The 20,703-nt window shown below is 38.6% G+C and overlaps 1 protein-coding gene across 1 annotated transcript in view; it reads left to right on the top strand.

Moving 5' to 3' along the window:
* The window catches only part of adamts12 (ADAM metallopeptidase with thrombospondin type 1 motif, 12), a 381,209-nt gene that overhangs the window by 139,994 nt on the left and 220,512 nt on the right, over positions 1-20,703 (top strand). The window contains exons 11-12 of the mRNA XM_051928108.1: positions 5,504-5,624; positions 17,729-17,973. Of these exons, the coding sequence (XP_051784068.1) occupies positions 5,504-5,624; positions 17,729-17,973 (366 nt within the window). The remainder of the gene's footprint in view (positions 1-5,503; positions 5,625-17,728; positions 17,974-20,703) is intronic.

Below are 20,703 nucleotides of genomic sequence, written 5' to 3'. Positions count from 1 at the left end.
AGTGTAAAAGTAGCAAAAGGCATGACCGTAATTACACAGCAAAGGTCATCTATCCACGAACAAATGGAAAACCTGCTGTTATTGTGGATAAAGAGAAAGAGTTGGCAGGAGATATACTTACTGAAACAGTCATAAGCGAGAAAGCTCGCATCATTTACAATGACCTGAAGCAGAAAGAACCATCCACATCTACGGATGTAGTAGAACCAGAATTCAAGGCTAGTCATGGATGGTTCGACAGATTTAAGAAGCGATCAGGCATTCACTCTGTCGTAAGACATGGCGAGGCAGCAAGTGCAGACCAGAAGGCAGCTGGCGAGTTCATCACACGTTTCGCGCAGCTCATCGAGGCAGAATGTTACATCCCCCAGCAAGTTTTTAATTGCGACGAGACGGGGCTTTTTTGGAAGAAAATGCCCCGCAGGACGTACATCACAGCAGAGGAGACGAAGATGCCAGGACATAAGCCGATGAAGGACCGCCTCACCCTTGCATTGTGTGCAAATGCTAGCGGTGACTTTAAAGTGAAGCCACTGCTAGTCTATCATTCAGAGAATCCTCGAGCCTTTAAGACTCACAGGATTCTTAAAGAAAAACTGCAAGTGATGTGGCGCGCCAATCCAAAGGCATGGGTTACGCGGCAGTTCTTCATCGACTGGGTAAATCTCTGCTTTGGACCTGCGGTGAAGAAGTATCTTCAAGAAAACAAACTGCCTCTGCAAGCGTTACTCGTCCTCGACAATGCCCCAGCCCACCCGCCCGGTCTCCAAGACAACATCCGGGAAGAATATCAATTCATAAAAGTCCTCTACCTCCCACCCAACACGACTTCAATCCTGCAACCGATGGATCAGCAGGTCATTTCCAATTTCAAAAAGCTCTACACGAAGCATCTGTTCAAACGATGCTTCGATGTGACAGAAAATACGGAGCTAACACTCCGAGAGTTTTGGAAAGAACATTTCAACATCGTGCAATGCCTACGCATGATTGACCTGGCGTGGAAAGAAGTGACCAGAAGAACACTGAATTCTGCATGGAAGAAGTTATGGCCTGATGCAGTTGCAGCGAGGGACTTTGAAGGATTTGGTCTTGATATCGAGACCGAGACCGAGACCAACGTGCCCGACGTAGATCCAGTGCATGAAATCGTGTCCCTCGGCAAGTCGATGGGTCTGCAGGTTGACGAGGGTGATATCAACGAGCTTGTCGAGGAACATGAGGAGGAACTCTCAACACAGGAGTTGCTTGAGCTGCAGGACATGCAACGTACAGAGGCTCTGCAAGAGATCAGCGGTAGTGAGGAGGAAGTCGAGACAGAGAAAATTTCGACAAGTGAAATTAAAGAAGTGCTGGGAATGTGGGAGAAGGTTACAAGTTTCATTGAAAAGAAACATCCAGAAAAAGTTGCAACTAGTCGTTCTGCAGCAAATTATGATGACACCTGCTTGGCTCACTTCCGTAAGCTTTTAAAAAGCAGGCAAAAGCAAACGTCGTTGCATAGGTATCTTTGTACTAAAACTGAAACTGCTATAAGTGAAGGTGCCGAAAGTGCAGCCAAAAAGGCAAAAACAGATGATTAGCATAAAAAAAAAATCATACGTACGTAATGTTAAGTGTTAGGCTAAGTTTCAAGTTAAGAAAGTTTATTTTTTTACAATTCATGTACGTACGTACAGTTAAGAAAGTTCAATTTTAGTTTTTTTTGATGTGAAGGTGCCGAAAATGCAGCCAGTCCTCCCTCCCTCCCTCCTCCCTCCCTCCTTCCTCAGCAACTCTCCGTTATCTGCCGCCAAGGTAAGATTACATTTTCTTAAGTTGGTTTATCTTTTATTTAACTATATTTACTAATACATTATTTTGATGTTTGTTTCTTATTTAAAAACATGTTTGTTTTCCATTATTTATTATATTTTGGGGACTTTTTGGGAGGGCTGGAACGGATTAATCTCATTTCCATTATTTTAAATGGGGGAAAATTTGTTCGGTTTACGAGCAGATCGGGTTACGACCTCGGTTCTGGAACGGATTAAACTCGTAACCAGGGGTTCCACTGTACTAATTAAGTTAGTTATTAGCAAACATTGGTCAGTAATTAAGAAGAGGTTTAGAATGAAAACCTGAAGTGACAGTAGCGCTCCAGGACCGGAGCTGGTGACCCCTCATCTAAATTAAGAAGATGGAAGGAATGACCATGGATGCATTCAAGTGCATTTTCATTCACAAAATGTTATATAGTTTGTCCCCTACATACGAACAAGTTCTGCTCCGAGAGCGAGTTTGCAAGTCCAGCAAAGTTAGCCTAGGCATCCAATGAACACAATGCAACCCCTAACCCTCAACTCCTATAGAAAATGTGTACATGCATAAATATTTGTACATAGGAACATGCTTTTAAAATTTTATATTTGTATTTTGTTACAGATTTCTTGTATATTTTAACAATAAACAGCAGAAAGTTAATTTTTGTTTCCATTGTTTTCCAACAGCCGATTTTGCTGTTTACGCTATCAAGTAACCTACGTATGCAGACCTAACTCAACTCCAATTGAAAATGTATTTGTATTGTACCGTACACAAGAAAGTGATTTTAAAAGTTAATATTTGTATTTTTTTTATAGATTTGTAGTGCATTTGGTGCTGCTGGAGTATGTGAATTTCCCCTTGGGATTAATAAAGTATCTATCTATCTATCTATCTATCTATCTATCTATCTATCTATCTATCTATCTATCTATCTATCTATCTATCTATCTATCTATCTATCTATCTATCTATCTATCTATCTATCTATCTATCTATCTATCTATTTTAACAATTGAAAGTTATTTTTTTATTCCCATTGTTCTCCATCAGCTGATCTCGGTACAGTAGACTCACTTACCACTAGAGAATGAGCCTATATGATTATTTTCAAATCCACTTTTGGCAGCCACACACAAAGTGAGCAATCAGATGGCAACATCACTCGACATCTTCTGCTCATCATTTAATACATCCACAGTCCCCCTCTAACTAAAAACAGACTCAAATATTCTGAACAAACTTGGTTTAGACCCTAATATCCTTAACAATTATCGACTTATCTCAAATGTTCCATTCATTTTTAAAGATTTTGAAAAGATAGTTGCCTTCCAACTGCAGTCCCATCTTTCAAAAAAATAACCTTTTTCAACAGTTATTGTTTCGTCCTAAACACAGCACAGAAACTGCCGTGGTCAAAATCACAAATGATCTTCTCCAGGCAGCTGACATGGGACTTTTATCAGTTCTTGTGCTTCTTGACCTCAGCTCTGCATTTGTCATCATATCTCATCAGACACTTTTGAAACAACTCGCTAGTTTTGGAGTCTGTGGCCTTGCCCTCTAATGGTTTTCTTCCTGCCTCACTGATAGGAGGCAATTTGTTCAAGTGAAAGGCTTTAAATCTGAGAATGCAGTCGTTACTCAAGGAGTTCCTCAGGGTTCTGTTTTGGGGCCGCTTCTTTTTCTCATTTATATCTTCCCAATAGGTAATATATTTTGGCACCATGGTATTAAATTTCATTGTTACACTGATGACACACAGCTATATCTATCCACTAAATCCACTTCTGTTTTCCCTTCAGATACTCTTATGCCATGTCTCCAAGACATAAAGTCATGGATGACTCTCAATTTTCTCAAACTAAACAGCAATAAAACTAAAGTGCCCCTAAAGGTCTAAATCCACACTTGCTAAGGTTAACCATTCTTCTATTTTAATTAACAATATTAACACAAACATCTTTTCCCAGGATAAGGGCCTGGGTGTCATTGTAGACAGTAATCTCTCTTTTTCTTCTCATATAAGTAACATTTCTCGGACTGCCTTCTTCCATCTCTGAAATATTTCTAGACTTCGTCTTGTTCTTACGCAACACAGTACTGAAGTATTGGTTAATGCCCGAGTCACCTCACGTATAGATTACTGTAATGCTATTCTATCTGGCATCCCACAAAAACTCATCCATCGCTTACAACTTATTCAAAATTCTGGCTGCTAGGATAATAACCTGTTCTAAATCAAATGAACATATTACACCTATTCACTCTCAACTTCACTGGCTCCCTGTTAACTTCCGAATACAAAATACTGCTCTTAACATTTAAAGCTCTCCACAGTCTCGTTCCTCCCTGCCTCACTGATCTCCTTCAGACTTACACTCCCTCAGATCCTCATCTGCAGCTCTTCTTTCTGTACCGCACATCAAACTCAGTTATACGGGAGCTCAAGCGTCTCTCATAGTGCTCCTCAACTCAGGAAATCTCTACCCTCTCATATGCATCAACTCGATTCAATAACACGTTTTAAAACTGCCCTCAAAACGTATCTTTTCAAACTGGCATACCAACTACGAATTTAACACTGTTACTGCCTGTTACTTTGTATGTTTGCTACTACCTCTGTACCTTATTGCTTTTTGATTTATCGCTTTCTTTGTTTTTATTTTGTTAATGTTGTTTAATTTCATTGTAAGGTGACCTCAAGTGTTAAGAAAGATGCCTATTCAATACAATGTATTATTATTATTATTATTATTGATGCCCAGTAAGTGTTCACAGTCAAGATTCATGGAAGGTTTTGAAGGGGGCAAAAAAAAAAAAAAGCATCACAAAAAACGTCCTTCCCGTGCAGTTTGAGTGTATCAAAATAAAAGCTCTCGCTAAGCCCGCAGTACTCCTGATGGGATGCTCATATCTGAAGATCATAAAGTGGAGTCGATTAGGACAAGTCAACGAGAACAAGCTGTTCACAAGATCCAAGAGAAGGTCCCTATTGTGCCTGCGCTCCACCACATTGCTTGGTTTTGTGTGGCATATTAATGTGGTTCTCTGAGTGAAGGAGAACTTACCTCTTAACAAGTCTCCAACTGTGTCCTCGTGTTATTGTTGAACATGCTTAATTCCGGACATCTTGGGCTTGAAATAAAGCACGTTAACTCAGTGTAAACAGAGATACAGCCAAAAGCACAACCACTTGTAGAGGATGCACACACGTGACTGACAATGTAAACAATAATAGGTTGGGTTTAGCACTCCACTTAGCACCAGACATGCAAACTAACTTATGTGCTGCTGCAATCTTGCCTGAAGAAGGACCTGAGTTGCCTCGAAAGCTTGCATATTGTAATCTTTTTAGTTAGCCAATAAAAGGTGTCATTTTGCTTGGCTTTTCTCTACATTCATAATGGCTAACACGGTACAACACCCTAGTACTAAAGTTATACTACAATTTTTCACATTCACATCTGTGAAAGTTCGTAACTTGAAGGTTTGTATGTGTAGGACTTACTGTATTTGCAGATATCAACCCATTATATTTGTCATTATAAACCTTTACTTGTTCCATTTACGGTTGCTCTGCTTGTAGTTTTTTTCTTTCTAAAATGAAGATATTTCCATATTTTTGTAAAACATGAAAATACAGTTTTAATGCTCAACTCAGTGAATTATTTATTTATTTTTGGTTGAATTTATATAGGCTGTAGGCTGTGACCATGCAATCGATTCCAATGCTGTTGAGGATCAGTGTGGCGTCTGCCTTGGAGATGGATCTACTTGTCAGACTGTGAAGAAGTTGTTTGACCAGAAGGAAGGCACAGGTAACTACATCTGTTTTGGTTAAGTGTGTGTGAAAGCCTGGATTTTTAGGATCAGTGTGATATGTCAAGTCCACAAAAAGTTAACACAGCTCTTTCATTGAATCCATTATTTTATAGAAAATGTGGCAGTGATTACAATTTATATGTCCAGTGCAGGTTAGCTGAATTGGAAATGCTAAATTGGCAGGTGTGTGTTGTGAATAAAGAATTAGATAGATAGATAGATAGATAGATAGATAGATAGATAGATAGATAGATAGATAGATAGATAGATAGATAGATAGATAGATAGATAGATAGATAGATAGATAGATAGATAGATAGATAGATAGATAGATAGATAGATAGATAGATAGATAGATAGATAGATAGATAGATAGATAGATAGATACTTTATTAATCCCAATGGGAAATTCACATTCTTCAGCAGCAGCATACTGATACAATAAATAATATTAAATTAAAGAATGATAATAATGCAGGTGAAAAACAGACAATAACTATGTATAATGTTAAATGTTAACGTTTACCCCCCCCCGGGTGGAATTGAAGAGTCGCATAGTTTGGGGGAGGAATGATCTCTTCAATCTGTCAGTGGAGCAGGACAGTGACAGCAGTCTGTCGCTGAAGCTGCTAATCTGTCTGGAGATGATACTATTTAGTGGATGCAGTGGATTCTCCATAATTGATAGGAGCCTGCTGAGCGCCCTTCGCTCTGCCACAGATGTTAAACTGTCCAGCTCCATGCCAACAATAGAGCCTGCCTTCCTCACCAGTTTGTCCAGGCGTGAGGCGTCTTTCCTCTTAATGCTGCCTCCCCAGCACACCACTGCGTAGAAGAGGGTGCTCGCCACAACTGTCTGATAGAATATCTGCAGCATCTTATTGCAGATGTTGAAGGACGCCAGCCTTCTAAGGTAGTATAGTTGGCTCTGTCCTTTCTTGCACAGCGCATCAGTATTGGCAGTCCAGTCTAATTTATCATCTAGCTGCACTCCCAGATATTTATAGGTCTGCACCATCTGCACACAGTCACCTTTGATGATAACTGGGTCTATGAGGGGTCTGGGCCTCCTAAAATCCACCACCAGCTCCTTGGTTTTGCTGGTGTTCAGGTGCAGGTGATTTGAGTCGCACCATTTAACAAAGTCATTGATTAGGTCCCTATACTCCTCCTCCAGCCCATTCCTGATGCAGCCCACGATAGCAGTGTCATCAGCGAACTTTTGCACATGGCAGGACTCCGAGTTGTATTGGAAGTCCGATGTATATAGGCTGAACAGGACCGGAGAAAGTACAGTCCCCTGTGGCGCTCCTGTGTTGCTGACTACAATGTCAGACCTGCAGTTCCCAAGACGCACATACTGAGGTCTGTCTTTAAGATAGTCCACGATCCATGCCACCAGGTATGAATCTAATCCCATCTCTGTCAGCTTGTCCCTAAGGAGCAGAGGTTGGATTGTGTTGAAGGCGCTAGAGAAGTCTAGAAACATAATTCTTACATAATTCTTATTAGAGACATCACACTCATAAAGATTTGGGTTGGAAGCCTCGTATAGTGTAAGGTCCAGAGCAGAGTTTCCAGACTGAAACATTCAAATGAACAGAGGGCAACATTTCAGGAAGTGAATGGATTTTTATAGTGAACTGGCAGGAAATTAGATAGGAATGCTGGGAAACAATGGAAGGGCAGAAATGATGTGGAAGACTTGACGCCAGAAGTGAATTCATCAGGTGAGGCTGGAAATAAAGCCATTGTTATTGTGCATGTGGAAGTAAGATCGTCTGCCAGTCTTCAAAAAGATACATTTATTCTTCTGTTTTTCTGTTGAATAAGAGAGAGATATATTATTGCCTTGTACCAAACCCTCTTTCCTTTTGTTATCACACTTCGTTGAGCCTGTCAGCTGCTCCCTAAGCGCGCGTGTGTGACAGTGTCTATATGTTTACCCGGCGATGGATTGGTATCCTATCTAGTTGTTCCTGCCTTGCACCCTATGCTTGCTGGGATGGTCTCTGACTTCCCCATAACCCTGCTAAAGGTGACATGGGTTTAGAAAATGGATGGATGAATGCCCAGTATATGCTTTATTATTCATTTAGTTATTACTAAACTTGTAATAATATACAGTACTGTGCAAAAGTTTTAGGCAGGTGTGAAAAAATGCTGTAAACAAAGAATGCTTTCAAAAATGGAAGTGTTAATCATTTATTTTCATCAATCAACAAAATGCAGTGAATGAACAAAAGAGAAATCTAAATCAAATCAATATTTGGTGTGACCACCCTTTGCCTTCAATCAAACAGCATCAATTCTTCTAGGTACACTTGCACACAGTTTTTGAAGGAAATCAGCTGGTAGGTTGTTCCAAACATCTTGGAGAACTAACCACAGATCTTCTGTGGATGTAGGCTTCCTCACATCCTTCTGTCTCTTCATGTAATCCCAGACACACTCGATGATGTTGAGATCAGGGCTCTGTGGGGGCCATACCATCACTTCCAGGACTTCTTGTTCTTCTTTACACTGAAGATAGTTCTTAATGACTTTGGCTGTATGTTTGGGGTCGTTGTCCTGCTGCAGAATAAATTTGAGGCCAATCATACGCCTCCCTGATGGTATTGCATGATGGATAAGTATCTGCCTATATTTCACAGCATTGAGAACACCATTAATCCTGACCAAATCTCCAACTCCATTTGCAGAAATGCAGCCCCAAACGTTCAAGGAACCTCCACCATGCTTCACTGTTGCCTGCAGATACTCATTATTGTACCGCTCTCCAGCCCTTCGATGAACAAACTGCCTTCTGCTACAGCCAAATATTTCAAATTTTGACTCATCAGTCCAGAGCACCTGCTGCCATTTTTCTGCACCCCAGTTCCTATGTTTTCGTGCATACTTGAGTCGTTTGGCCTTGTTTCCACGTCGGAGGTATGGCTTTTTGGCTGCAACTCTTCCATGAAGACCACTTCTGGCCAGACGTCTCTGGACAGTAGATGGGTGTACCTGGGTCCCACTGGTTTCTTTCTGCCAGTTCTGAGCTGATGGCACTGCTGGACATCTTCCGATTTCGAAGGGTAATAAGCTTGATGTGTCTTTCATCTGCTGCACTAAGTTTCCTTGGCCGACCACTGCGTCTACGATCCTCAACGTTGCCCGTTTCTTTGTGCTTCTTCAAAAGAGCTTGAACAGTACATCTTGAAACCCCAGTCTGCTTTGAAATCTTTGTCTGGGAGAGACCTTGCTGATGCAGTATAACTACCTTGTGTCTTGTTGCTGTGCTCAATCTTGCCATGACATGAAACTGTCTTCCACAACCTCACCTTGGTAGCAGAGTTTGGCTGTTCCTCACCCAGTTTTAAGCCTCCTACACAGCTGTTTCTGTTTCAGTTAATGACTGTGTTTCAACCTACGTGTGACATTGATGATCATTAGCACCTGTTTGGTAGAATTGGTTGATCAGACACCTGACTAGAATCCTACAAAATCCCTGACTTTGTGCAAGTGGACCTATAAGAATTGATGCTGGTTTGAAGGCAAAAGGTAGTAACACCAAATTTTGATTTGATTTAGATTTTTCTTTTGTTCGCTCACTTTGCATTTTGTAAATTGATAACAATAAACAATCATTATTTATATTTCTGAAAGCATTCTTTGTTTACAGTATTTTTTCACACCTGCCTAAACCTTTTGCAAAGTACTGTATATATTTTTTATTTTAAGAACTGCGGTATAGTAGCATAAATAATAATCCTACTACTACTACTATTACTATACTACATCTTGTTCAAAACTATTCCACTTCTAATTTGGAAATGTTTTATTTTTTTATAATGAACGTAAAATGTTTTTAGTCTAAACCCAACACCTGTCTGTTCACATTGTGTTGATTTAATTAGAAAGAAGACAGACAAAAACAGAGGCCTGCTAATAAACTTTCAGTTAACTTTGGAGGAGGTTTGGAATAACAGGTTGGTCACCCCCTCAATCAGAATGACTGAGAAAGCCACCTCAAACCCCATGCAACTGCCTGAACTATCCGAGATTAGGTGTGTCTTTCTCAATTTACTTGGGACCTGATTGTTGTGTCTGCCCCGTACTATTTTTTTGGAACAGCTGTTTAAGCCATCCAAAGATTACTTTGAGCATACATAACTTTCTAGAGACTCTTTTATGGACAATATGGTGTATGGTGTTTTACATTTATTTGTTTTGGTGTAGTATGAATGTGTCACTTAGCTTAATCAATGGATCCCAGTGCCATGAGTCAAGTGACCAAGCTAAGTGATCATTCAAGTGTCAGCACTTTAAATAGTGCTGGTTGAGATAACGCACAGAAATACTCCCACCCAGCCATCCCTCATAACACACATAGGATATATTTTGCAATACAGGCTTAATGATATACAATATCCCAATATACAGTTGCCTTGGAATAACAAAAAAAGAAGAAATATATTAAATAAATCAGTGGAAGACTTGAGATAGGTCTATAATTTGAAAGAGATTTTAGATCCAACTCAGGTTTCCTTTTTAAAGCCTGTTTTGTTGTATCTTACTCACTTAAAAAGTTCATCGTTTGTTTACTTTTTATCACAATTAATGCTGCCATTTTAGGGTATTGTTAAGGCCTTCTCCATTGAAATCCTTCCCAGAATTCACACTTGTGCACTTGTTTGTGGCATTATCCAAGGATGGGTTAGAGGCTGTCCTCTACAGTTCTGAGCTAGTTGGATTATTTTTAAATTGAGAAATGTTTATTTTCTTGACTGTCTGGCTTTCAAATCTTTTGCTGTTGTTTTTTGACCTTGAATTATGTTTTGTGTTAGTGGCCTTGACAGAAGACCTATTTAACTTCCGATTTGACCTTGACCCATTCCTTAACTACTCATCTTCCAGTCATTTTTATTTTTTCTTACTGTCACATGTAAGTCAGTATATAAAAGACCTTGCCTAAGGCAGTCTGACACCAAACTCTACTGGCTGGCTTTTCCTATATGGGCTATAAAGAGGGTTTGTGTTACCACTTCAAGACATATTCACTGATGGCTCTGAGGCTAGGGATCTGCACTGGCAATCAGAAGATTGCCGGTTTGAATCCCATAAATGTCAATAGTGACTCTGCCCTGTTGGGCCCTTGAGCAAGGTCCTTAGCCTGCAATTGCTGAGCGCTTTGAGCAGTGAGAAAAAGCGCTATATAAATGCAAAGAATTATTATATATTGTTAGTGTCCAAAAATGTACAAAAATAATTCAAAAAAGGGAAAGGAAACTTTGAACCATTTGCTAAAGAGAACACATCATTTTCTATACTCAACAATAATGAAGAAAAATATATCAAAAAGGCAAAAGAATTTTCCTAAAATGAGCAATCCGGATTAACCTAGTCCCAATACACCCAATCTAATAAAGAGAGGCAACAATCCAAGAAAACCAAAAATCAATTCTAATGCACTCTAGAACTTCAGACAATAAATGAAATGTTACTTACTCCTTCATTTTTCCAGAAATTTGAAGACAGAAGGAGGGCCCAGCAGCAGTGACATCAAGGGCGGCCCCGCCTTCTCGGGTTCCACCCACAAGACACCACACGTGGCTGCCCATGTAAAGATATAGAATCCAAATAATACCTGATAAATAAAAACACCAAAAATTATACAGAAAAATGAAAAATAATTAGAAAATAACCCAAACAATAATCCTTCTTAGCCATAACAATAATAAAAAGAGAATAAGGTGAAACCTCGGTTCACGAACGTCTCGGTACACGTACAAATCGGTTTACGACCAAAAAGTTCGCCAAACTTCTGCCTCGGTTCACGACCACACACTTGGTATACAGTACCGCCAGTTTCCCTTTCAGTTTGTACATGTTCAGTCTCTCCCTGTGCATTTCCTGTGCAGCGAGCAAGAGAGAGAGAGCAAGAGAGTGCGACACACACACACACACAGGCAGCGCTAGAGAGAGAGAGAGACACACGCAGACACACAGGCAGCGTGAGGGAGAGACGCGCACACACACAGGTAGTGTGAGAGAGAGAGCTGCGCACACACACAGGCAGCGCGAGGGGGGCTGGACGCAGGTAGGAAGGCAGTTAAAGAATACACTGGGCTTGATTTTGTTTTCACTTCTGTTTACAGCGATCGGTTCGTAGCGTGCATTGTTGCAATGTTACTTTTCTTGGTGGTTTATTAAATTACGGATTTTTTTCAAATGTTCATTTTTCCCCTGTGCTTAAAACTCATTAAAAAAAAGTGTTTTTAGCCAGCGATTGGTAGCGCTATAGTGCAAACTATTGCAGTGTTAGTTTTCTCTGTTGTTCAAGGTTTTCTTAGTGTTATTCAATGTTTTTACATTTTATTTACTATTACGCTGTGCATTCTATGGTTTAATTAACTATATTTGTGCTTAAAAACTTAAAAAAAATATATATTTACATACAGTTCGTATGGTCTGGAACTGATTAATTGTAATTACATACAATCCTATGGGGGAAATTACTTCGGTTCACGACCAAATTGGTTTACGACCAGAGTTTTGGAACGAATTATGGTCGTGAACCGAGGTTCCACTGTACACATAAGCCAGTGAATAAGAAAGGGGTGAAATATAACAGCATCAGATGCAAGATGATGAAAGAAACTGGTTTTCAAGTGAGTAAGTATACCAATAAAGTTCAAGGGGAAAAAAATTAATGTCAATAAGCTGCGCTTTGGGGGAAAAAGAAACTGTCCTTGTTCATTCCCTTCCCTCCCTGATTTTTTTTTTGATATAGCATATTAATCCCATAGATAAAATTGTGTTTTCGCATTACCCTTGGTGGTGTGAGAGTGCAGGGTCAGCTATCATACAGGGCCCCTGGAGCTGTTTTCAGGTTAAGGGCCTTGCTTATAAGTAAGATCCTTTTCTCGCAGTAACATAATTTGAACCGGCAACCTTCCAGATACAATATCAGATCCTTAGCTACAGAGCAACAACTCCACCCTAATTATTATTATTATTTGATTACAGCAGTATTCAGAACTGAAATGCTATTACAGTTATTAAAGTAACAATTTCTTACTGTTTTTACTGTTTATATTACTACATAATTTAAGATTTTGCTATTTTTTCTCACATTGAGAGAATTTTATTTTGCCAAAGGAAATGTTCTTTTCAAATGCATGACCCAAGAACATCTGCTTATCTGGAACAAGGTGACCTGACCTTTAATGGCTTGCATGAATATTTAGCTTTACAAGCCATGCAGAGCATATTACTTTGTAAGCGAATCAATGATAACTAGGAAACAAATAACCTTTGATCACCACACACAGAACACTCTTCCATCTGCCGTCTCCCAGAGGATTCTCACTAAGCAAAAAATCATATTATGTAAGAAGTAACAAATCATTTCATGTTGCTCTTTCAAGTTTAATGACACAACTATATCTCCCATAGTCACCGCAGCGTTGTTACTCACTTATCTAAAGTGATGGCTTCAATGAGTGTTTTAAAATATTCAGTAGTACCTGGATGGCTGCCAGAGCTGTAGCAAGTTTGACACCAATAATTTCAAGCTGGGGCTAACAGGTGATCTTTTACTTTCACACTTTGTAAGTGTTCATACGAAATAATTAAGAGGGTGAAAGGTTAAAAATGGTATCCAATAAACATGTAATTTCTCAAATTTAATTTCACAAAGTCATTAGAGAACAAACACATTTGGTGTGGCCATGAACTGAATTACAGTTCAGTTTTACAATTAAAATCTGTGATATTAATAGAGTTAAGTTACCCACCTCAGATTTTTCATAATAATAATACATTTTATTTATATATAACATTGTTTAAGCACCAGTGTGCCTACTCATGCATATAAAGTATTTCTTTTAAGCAGCTATCACATTTTGAAAACATGCATATTAGATATGTTTCTGTTTCTACGTTTAACTGATCCAGTGAATGAGTGAATGTGTCCTGCCTGTCTGCTAAACAGGGCTGGGTACTGACTGCACAGGATATCAACCGAATTTAATCAGAAAAACTATCCAGCGATGTATTACAACCCAAATAACAAGGAGAGGGTCATAACTGGGATGTCAAAAGACAAATAAACAAGACTCAGTATGTCATATTTCACCCTGGGACCCTACCCAGGTTGGGGGTTCAAATTCTTGTTTCATGTCTTTTTAGTTCATTTTTGTGCCATATGTTAATGTTGATCACTTTCATTATGTACATTATTCTTTGTTTCTAATATTGTTAATAAACTGCCTGTGTTATGTTCCATGTCTTTCGTGAGAGGTTCCCAAGGAGGTGGGACCACCTGCCAAGCACTGCCAGGAACTGTCCTCCACCCTATAAATCCGGAGGGTCTTCCACAGTGCCAGCTGGTTCATTTTGAATGTGCTTGGGAGATTTGGTGAATTTCTATGTTTCTACTGCCACGCGTTTTGACCTTGATTTGGACTTGTGATTTTTGGGACTGTGTTTGCTTGGTATTGTCTCACTGTCCAGACAATTTCTTTATGCCTTTTGTGCTCTGTGGAGCTTCACTGTTTGACACGGGTTCATTGTGGAAATAAAACTGTTTAATTTTTATAAAAGTATGTGTTTGCTTTTGTTACTAGCCTGGTTTGACAATTTTCCCCTCTACTGTGTGGTTTTTGGGGCTCCCGTGCTTTGGTTCTCCTAAATCACAACACAATATGTGAAGAGATCACAGCAAAAATTGTGAAGAGGTAAAATAAAAGTCAAATTCAAAAACAAATTCAAATAACACACATAACCAGAGCCAAAACGTTAATCTTAAATTGCAGTCAGAATCTGCTAACTAGAAATTTTTTAAAACAATAAAGGTAACTGGTTTTCAAAAATTCAGCAGATTTTGCTTTTTCATTGGGTTCAGGCAATGGGTGTGACTTGTGAACACACATGTATGCAAATAATTGCACAGTATCTTTGTTTTAAAAGTTTTAGTAAAAATTCAAAGCAAAACATTGTTAATACAACAAAAAATTCTTATGTAAGATTTTTCTGCTTTAGGCTTATATATAGTTTGTAGTGGTGGTCAAGAAAAAAAAATTAATGTCATGTCTCCATGCTGAATGGTGAGAAAACGGTTCAGTGGCACATTGGAACTTAATGGTAGCTTGCTCTGTCAAACAACAAAAATGTGATAAAAGAAAAAAAACAATTCTCAAATAACTTGTGTCACATAAGGCACATGTCTGCTATCCATTCTCATGTTCAAAATGGGCAAAATTAATGCACTTTTTGGTAAAACATTATTAATATTTCCCAAAAGTCAGCCTACAAGGTAAACAGGAAAGACACATTCCCATAATAATGTGTGTTTGAAGTGAAGACAAGACTCTTGACCAATGAATAAGGGGGAGAGGCAGATTATACATTTTCTTCCCAAACCAAGAATTTTTGGATGTATTTATGACCATAATGTATATTTTTAAGTACCAAGTAAGGAGTACTAAACAGTTGTATTAAAGTAATTTGTCATAGATAGATAGATACTCAGACTCTAGCTGAAAGTATTTCTTATGAAGCATAACATACCTTAAAAATAATCTTAGACAGAGGATTAGTTTTAAATGATGATGAAATCATAATCCTAATTAAAAGCAATTTGAGAATTTTTACATTATTTTTTACTAGTAAAATAAGAGTATTATTCATTTTATAGGCACTCGATCGTTCTCCCGTAAATCCTACTTCTCAGACTGTCATTTTGAGGTGCATTGCTTACCTCCAGTCCACTTTTTGACTACCACCAATGATAGACAGGCAACCATTACCTGCTGTCAAAACATCATTTGTATTTTTTGAGAATAATTCCCATGTTTGAAGGCAACTCTCACTGTTCCTTCTACTCCTTTCCTTGATATTCTCTATGTGTCAACCTTTCTTGCCCAGTACTTCCTATCCTGATTGTGTTTGACTGAGCAACCAAAAGTAAAGTAACCAATCAGACAAAAGCCAAACTAACCAATCAGATTACGTGGAGAGACATGACACACACATACAGACAGCAGTGTTTTATTTTTATTGTATAGTTTATGGATGTATTTCTATTATGATTCATTGGACCAGTATGTTTTTCCATAAGCAACTGTATTTTTTTTATTTCAGATCTTTTTTTTTTCTTTTTATGAAGCCTGCAGTGAATGTCTGATGCAGAAATTCATTGTGATTCTAATTCATAAAATTACTGTAATTACAGTGGGAATGCAGCCAGTGAAGTCATTGAATGTAGGATATGAACTGCAATTTTACTTGTATAAAGGGACCTAATTATTTTCATCGCTAAGTTAAAAGATAAATTGAAGTTTATCATAAGTAATTATTTTGACAAGTCATTTTCTTCTCAAATGCTTAAATAATTCTGCTTATTTCTCTGCTGCAAGTTAAATTTATATCTTTGGTTTGGGGTTTTTATTTGACTAGAAAACCCTATTTACAAGGGGTTTAAATGGTTCCCCCTATGTGCTACCTCTGCTGCCTGTCCTAAAGGCTCCAGAAAGTGCTGCTGCTGTGTAAAACATCTTGTATTGTTCCAGTTCTTCACCTAATGACTACAGACCAGTGATTATTATGTCCCACATCATAATGTTCTTTGACAGACTGGTCCTGGACTATATGAGTCCACTTATGAAAGAACACTTGGACCCACAGCAGTTTGCTTATTAGAGTGGAAAATGCAATTATTTATCTGCTCCACAAGGCTTATTCTCTCCTGGACAAAGCTGGAAGCGCTGCGAGTATAATGTGTTGATTTCTCCAGTGCCTTCAGTACCACCCAGCCATCCTTGTTAAGGGGTAAACTCAGAGATATGCAGGTGGAAGAGCCTGTGGGGTCCTGGATAATGGACTATCTGTCTGGCAGACCACACTTTGTGAGGCTCAAGGACTTGTGTAGATGTGTACAACACTGGAGCAGCACAAGAAATTGTCTTATCACCTTTTCTTTTCATCCTGTACACCTCAGGCTATAAATGTAAAACTTGCAGAAATTCTCAGATGATTCTGCACTTATGGGGCGTATTGATAATGGGGGGGGGGGGGATTAGTGAGACACAGTAGAGGAGTCAGGTGGGGGACTTTGTTTCTTGGTGCAGAAAGAATTATCTGCAACTTAACATCAGCAAAACCAAGAAACTCCTTATTTACTTTTACCACACCAAAGAGCCTCCTACATCCCTTCAATATTCAGGGAGTAGATGTGACAGGATGAAGTCGTCTAGTAACATAGAGGAGCTACTGTACATAAGATAGGGCAAAACAGACTATTTTGTTTTTAGTAGACTGCATTCTTTTAATGTCATCAGTGAAATTCCTCACATATTCTATGACTCTGTGATAGACAGGCTTTGTTGGGCTAGGCTGGTAACTTTACTTCAAGTGAGGCCCACCGAATCCACAAGCTGATTAAGCAGGCAGACGCAGTTATGGAGCCCACTTTCAATCCCTAGAAGTAGTAGAGGAGGAGAACATAAAGAAAAAACTAATGGTCATTATGAATGATGCTACACTTTCTGTCTCTGACACACTAGCATTAAGTACTTTCAACAAACATGTGCCCATAAATGTTACAGGGGCTGCTTCATATCTATGGTAATACACCTTTATAATGCCACATTCTGACTGCCTTTTTGTATCTTTAGACAAATCAGAAGTTTTTCTTTTTTTGGTGTATTTAAGGGGGGTTGATGTCATTTGTTTATTATGATATTTCTTCATCTTCTGTAAAAATCTAAATTTACCTCTTGGGACAAATTATCTATCTATCTATCTATCTATCTATCTATCTATCTATCTATCTATCTATCTATCTATCTATCTATCTATCTATCTATCTATCTATCTATCTATCTATCTATCTATCTATCTATCTATCTATCTATCTATCTATCTATCTAGTGAATGAGTGTTTCCGATGATCAAAAGCTGGCTCCTTTTTAGCACCTCATCTCTAATCTCAATCCAAAAATATATAATGTTGTAGATACCTCAGTGGTTTTGCTGACTCACACAACTAAATAGAATACAAATTAAGGTATTCCACTTCATAGCTTATCATTTTTCTTGCATGATCCTTTTTCAGGGTATGTTGATGTTGCCTTCATCCCAAAAGGTGCAAGACATATAACTGTTAGGGAAATTGGAGAAGCAGGAAACTTTCTGGCAATGCGTGGAGTAGACCAAGAAGTGTATCACCTGAATGGACATTTCATTATTCAGTGGAATGGAGAATACAAGATGGCTGGAACTTCTTTTCTTTATGAGCGAAATGGAGACCTGGAGAATCTGACATCACCTGGACCAGTAAACGAACCAGTATATATACAGGTAGTAAATCACAATACTATGTTTAGTGTTGGAAAACACATGTAAGATTATTTGACTGCAAACCAATATGCAGTTTTAAGAGTAATATCTCAGAAAGGTGTGCTTGGTTAAAGTTTTAAATACCATGTTTTCCATATTATGTGCTATTATCCAGCATGTGAAGACAAATTCCCTGATACAAAAAAAATGGCTAACAGCAGAAGTAATGCAGGAAGTAATTACAGTAATATTTTCAGTGTACTTACCATGCACTTCCTTCATGCATGATTAGTGTAAACTTTATACATGTCTGTTTTCAACCCTTTTTTATGTGTTTCTGAGAAAAACTTGGAGAAAGTGCCTTACTGCCAGCTAGCATGAGTCTGAGCAATTTACTGAATATGGGATCTTTATAAATATTAGGGTTTCTAGGGTTCAGTATTTTAAAACTTTTATTTCAGTTGAACCTCCTTTATGATAATTGACACAGAAGCAATCTAGTACTTTAATACTGATAAAATATTTTTAAAATTTAAAACACAAAGCAGCTTATAAAAAAAGCAAAACTCCACTACAAGATTGGATTATAGACTGTGTGTGCTTAGTGAGTCCAATAAGTGGTAAAATAACAAGTCAGAACAGATGCGAAAGTAATATTTTTAAATATTTCAAGTGGCTGACAAGTTTATATAGAGTAAGAAATATAGTCAGGTAATCATATATATCAGTAACTAAAGAAAAAGCCTGGTACCAGGTGTCCTGTGCGCAGTAAGCAAAGGATTCATACCCACCCAGGAACAAGGAGCATCTCCCTTACTGGCACACCAGCACGCCTAGACTTAATGATTAATGAAGACATTGGCAGAGTGAATGTGGCTCCTTTTTTTATTTTTTAATTGCAAAGTTGAGATTGAAATAAAGATTTAATTCCAACTAAATGAATATAATACTTAGTATTTGTTCACTAAATATTATCAGTATAACTAACTGCTGTTACCAAAACTCTCCATCAAGATATAGCAGCAAAATTGTGTGGGTGCATCTGTCCATCAAAAAATAAAGAGATCATAGAAAATGTGGTAAAGTACATGGTGAGTCTCTTAGTAAACTAGGGGGCTTCGCCAGCATTCACTTCACTCGCCAACCCCTCGGCCTGCACTACGCACTAGCCTCTTTGAGGTTCTGCCGCTCACGTATGGGGATGCAGATATACAATGTAAACAAATTTTTATTTTCATGGGAATTGTTACATATGCAGGCGGCACGGTGGCGCAGTGGTAGCGCTGCTGCCTTGCAGTTAGGAGACCTCGGTTCGCTTCCCGGGTCCTCCATGCGTGGAGTTTGCATGTTCTCCCCGTGTCTGCGTGGGTTTCCTCCGGGCACTCCGGTTTCCTCCCACAGTCCAAAGACATGCAGTTTAGGTGGATTGGCGATTCTAAATTGGCCCTAATGTGTGCTTATTGTGTGGGTGTGTTTGTGTGTGTCCTGCGGTGGGTTGGCACCCTGCCCGGGATTGGTTCCTGCCTTGTGTCCTGTGTTGGCTGGGATTGGCTTCAGCAGACCCCCGTGACCCTGTGTTCAGATTCAGTGGGTTGGAAAATGAATTGATGGATGTTACATATGCATCAACGCAACAAATAACCGTGATTGAATTTCGTTTCTTTCTCTATTAAATAAAACGACTTTTTCGAATGTTTGGCTCTGAGATTTGTTAACTGTCTCTGCAAAAGCTATTCTAACTGGAAACTGTTAACGTTTTAATATGAATGGTATATCAAGATCTTCTTTGTTGTCTAATGTTATCCATGGAAGATGTACTACATTGCCTTTCTTGGATACATCCTTCTTTCTACAGTAATTCGTGCGTTGCAAAACCGGAAGTTGTTAACAGTTGTAAATATTCTTTGGGATATTGTAAGTTGTTGTTTTCATCTTCTGAACGATCACCACCAACTGTTTCAGCATAGTCTATTGATACGCATTTAACCAATTTGCTGTGTAGCCATTCAACATTTTTGGACGCATTTAACCAATTTGATGTGTAACTGATTGACATTTTTGGCGTTAATTTGTTTGACTTCCTCTTTACTGGATGCTAGGATTGAGCATGTACTCATTTTTTATGTTGAAAACCCTTCGTGATGAAATTCTTCAATAAGATTTGGACATAGTACGTCTTCTTTAATTGGGAACTTAAAGTGAGGAAAACGTTAAATGTTTAAGAGCTGAGAGCACAGGAAGTGTGTCTGACAAAAGCATTCACACAAATGAGAGTTGAGGTCTTGTTTGAAAATGTTTGAGAGGAGGGCGCAGCTTGAAAAAATGTCAAGGCAAAAGTCTCATCTTGCAGGACTTGAAAAAATCACTTCCAAAAAGTCTCGTCTTCAAAAAGTCTTGTCGCGTTGAAGGATTTTTTTATATAGTAGAGAGATATGTTTTGGAGACAAGAAACCAAAATCTCAATATTTTTGTTACCGATTCACCTAAGAATCGTGCTATTAATGTAATAGAAGTAAATCTTGTGAGACCCCTGATGGCTATCTTTTGAATTCCTCAGAATTATGTTTCCATAAGCATTGTCTTCCTCAATGTAACTCAATGAATCCAAAAAGACAATTGAGATGGTGAAAAAGTATCCCCAGGCCAGCACTGGGTTTTCTTTGCTCAGTGCTGGTTCCCAGTAATTGCCAGATATTACATATATGGCAGGGTGTATACGGTGTAATTTCTGAGTACCGGGTACATCAATGC

The sequence above is a fragment of the Erpetoichthys calabaricus genome, chromosome 5, assembly GCF_900747795.2.
Source record: "Erpetoichthys calabaricus chromosome 5, fErpCal1.3, whole genome shotgun sequence".
NCBI classification, from domain to species: domain Eukaryota; kingdom Metazoa; phylum Chordata; class Cladistia; order Polypteriformes; family Polypteridae; genus Erpetoichthys; species Erpetoichthys calabaricus.
The sequence above is the reverse complement of the archived record's forward strand: the minus strand, read 5'-3'. Positions and strand labels throughout refer to the sequence as shown.